Below are 2,138 nucleotides of genomic sequence, written 5' to 3'. Positions count from 1 at the left end.
GTTTTTCTCCTCTTTTCAATTTCAATGGCTTCTCTTAATTTTCGGTGATGGAAATGATCAACCCTCACGAGGACCCTAGAATCCTCTAAGCAAATATGGTGCTTCGTTAATTCAACATGTTCAGCTAGAGCAGATGATCGGGTCCTACACTGCTTAAGGTCCGCTATGTGCTCCTGAATCCTTTGTGAAATGGAACAACCAGTCTCACTGATGTAGGGGGTTCCACACGAACATGGAATTAAATAAAAACCTTTCATGCATTTGGATCAATAGGGTCTTTGATAGATCTTAAAGAGCTACGAATGGTTTTAAAAGGTCTAAAGGTGGAGCCAATCTTTTGCTTCTTAAGAATCCTAACAATTTTGTCAGGCATCCCTTGGATAAAGGGAAGTTGGACATTGAAGGCCACCCTAACCTCTTTTTTAGAAGTAGGTCTCTGACTAGCTTTTAAAAGGGCTCTGAAACCTTGCAACTTACTATAACCATTCTTCTTGAAGACATTAGAAAGATGGTGTTTCTCATTCATCGGATGGTTTTCATCCAGAACCTGAATAGCCCTAGTAGCTAGAGTATTGAGAACACCTAATTGCTGGGTTGGAAAGTGATGAGATTTAGCATGAAGATACTGTTGACTATGGGTTTTCTTACGAAACACCTGGTGGGAGAAAGAACCATCATCCTTTCTTGAGATGAGAACATCAAGAAAGGGTAAGCTTCCATTAACCTCACATTCCATGGTGAATTTAATGGAATCAGACTGGTTATTAATATGCTCAAAGAAAGAAGCTATCTTTTCCCTACCATGGGACCATAAGTTGAAGGTATCATCAACGAATCTCTTCCACATTATAAGTATCCTTCCGTCTCTGCTAGGCTGGGCACCCTGCCTACAGAACTGTCGCACATAATCTTTCACTGGTCTACCCCCGTGGGCAAGACCTGTTAGTGAAATGGGGGCACCCCGCCTTGACAGTCCAGTTAGGAAGTATATATCATCGATGGTAAAAGGGACCTCTTTGTCCCGAATGTGAAAATATTGATCGATCGGATCCCATGATTGAACAAGGAACTGTAAAAGATCCATCTATTGTTGCATGTTGGATAACTGGAAATACTTGAGTAACCCACAATTTCTTAGGGCCTCGATTGTTCCCTGATTACTCAAGGCTATGATATCTTGTTCTTCATGCTCTCGTTCTCTCCATATGATTACCATTTCAATTCCTGAATTAGAAAAGGAAACCCTAGGGACCTCAAAACCCTAAAATGTTCTTGACTAAAATAGGAGATAAAGAGAATGAAATGAAAGAGAATATAGTTAGTTCCTACCTGGTCCAAACAACACAAGGAATGATCCCCTCAATCCTCTGCAATCAACTGGTGAACTTCGGGAAAAAACTACTCCAGAGATCAGAAGGTAAAAACAAGATGGTGAAAATGAATGGTAAGAACTAGTTTTTATGTTTATTTCTTGCACATTAATCGAGTAAACATTGGTTTTCATTTATTTAATCCATGAACATGTATTGTTTAATCTATTTTTATGACATTTGGAGCAGGGTTAACAATTGATGCAGTTATGATTTGCTTACTATTGGGTTGTGTTATATTCTTTCCACGTAGTTAACAGGGGGTTTGAAGGGCACCCGTAACCCCACTTTATGGGGTCCGGCATAGCGCCCCAGAAATTTTTTGTTTTGGACCCTATGTTAGGTTGGGCAGACCCACCTATGGTTTTGTGCATGGTTTTCGGTCCATGGTATTGGATCCTTCGGCATGTATAAATATGTATTATAACATTGAAAGGAAAAAATGAAAAATCAAGCTAGTAGTCCCAGTTTTGGGATCCAGTGGGAAAATCTCTGTGTATATGTGTTTTATGTGTTATGCTCTCACATTGTTTATTTTTTTGTGTTTTATAATTCGTGTGCAGGTAATTTTTGTACAGGGTTAAAACCTACATTTGGAATCAGAGCTGTTTTGGCTTCAAGGGGATGCCTTTGTTGCTGAGGGGTTTCGCTCGGGCCTGTGGTAGACCCTGTTTAGTGGGAGATCTGCGAGATCGATTCTGGTGGTGAAAGAAGATGGCGAGTAGTGGAAAGATATAGATCGAGAAATTTAAAGGTCAGAGTTTTGAG

The 2,138-nt window shown here is 40.0% G+C and overlaps 1 protein-coding gene across 1 annotated transcript; it reads right to left on the bottom strand.

Moving 5' to 3' along the window:
• Positions 1–253: 253 nt before the first annotated feature.
• On the bottom strand, positions 254–1,084 carry LOC149166144 (uncharacterized). The gene has a single exon (XM_089430062.1). The coding sequence runs from the start codon at positions 1,082–1,084 to the stop codon at positions 254–256; it is 831 nt and encodes a 276-aa protein (XP_089286188.1).
• Positions 1,085–2,138: the final 1,054 nt, after the last annotated feature.

This window comes from Pinus tabuliformis, chromosome 5_1, assembly GCF_031772625.1.
Source record: "Pinus tabuliformis cultivar Carrire ecotype Pingquan chromosome 5_1, CPIR1, whole genome shotgun sequence".
NCBI lineage: Eukaryota > Viridiplantae > Streptophyta > Pinopsida > Pinales > Pinaceae > Pinus > Pinus tabuliformis.
The sequence above is the reverse complement of the archived record's forward strand: the minus strand, read 5'-3'. Positions and strand labels throughout refer to the sequence as shown.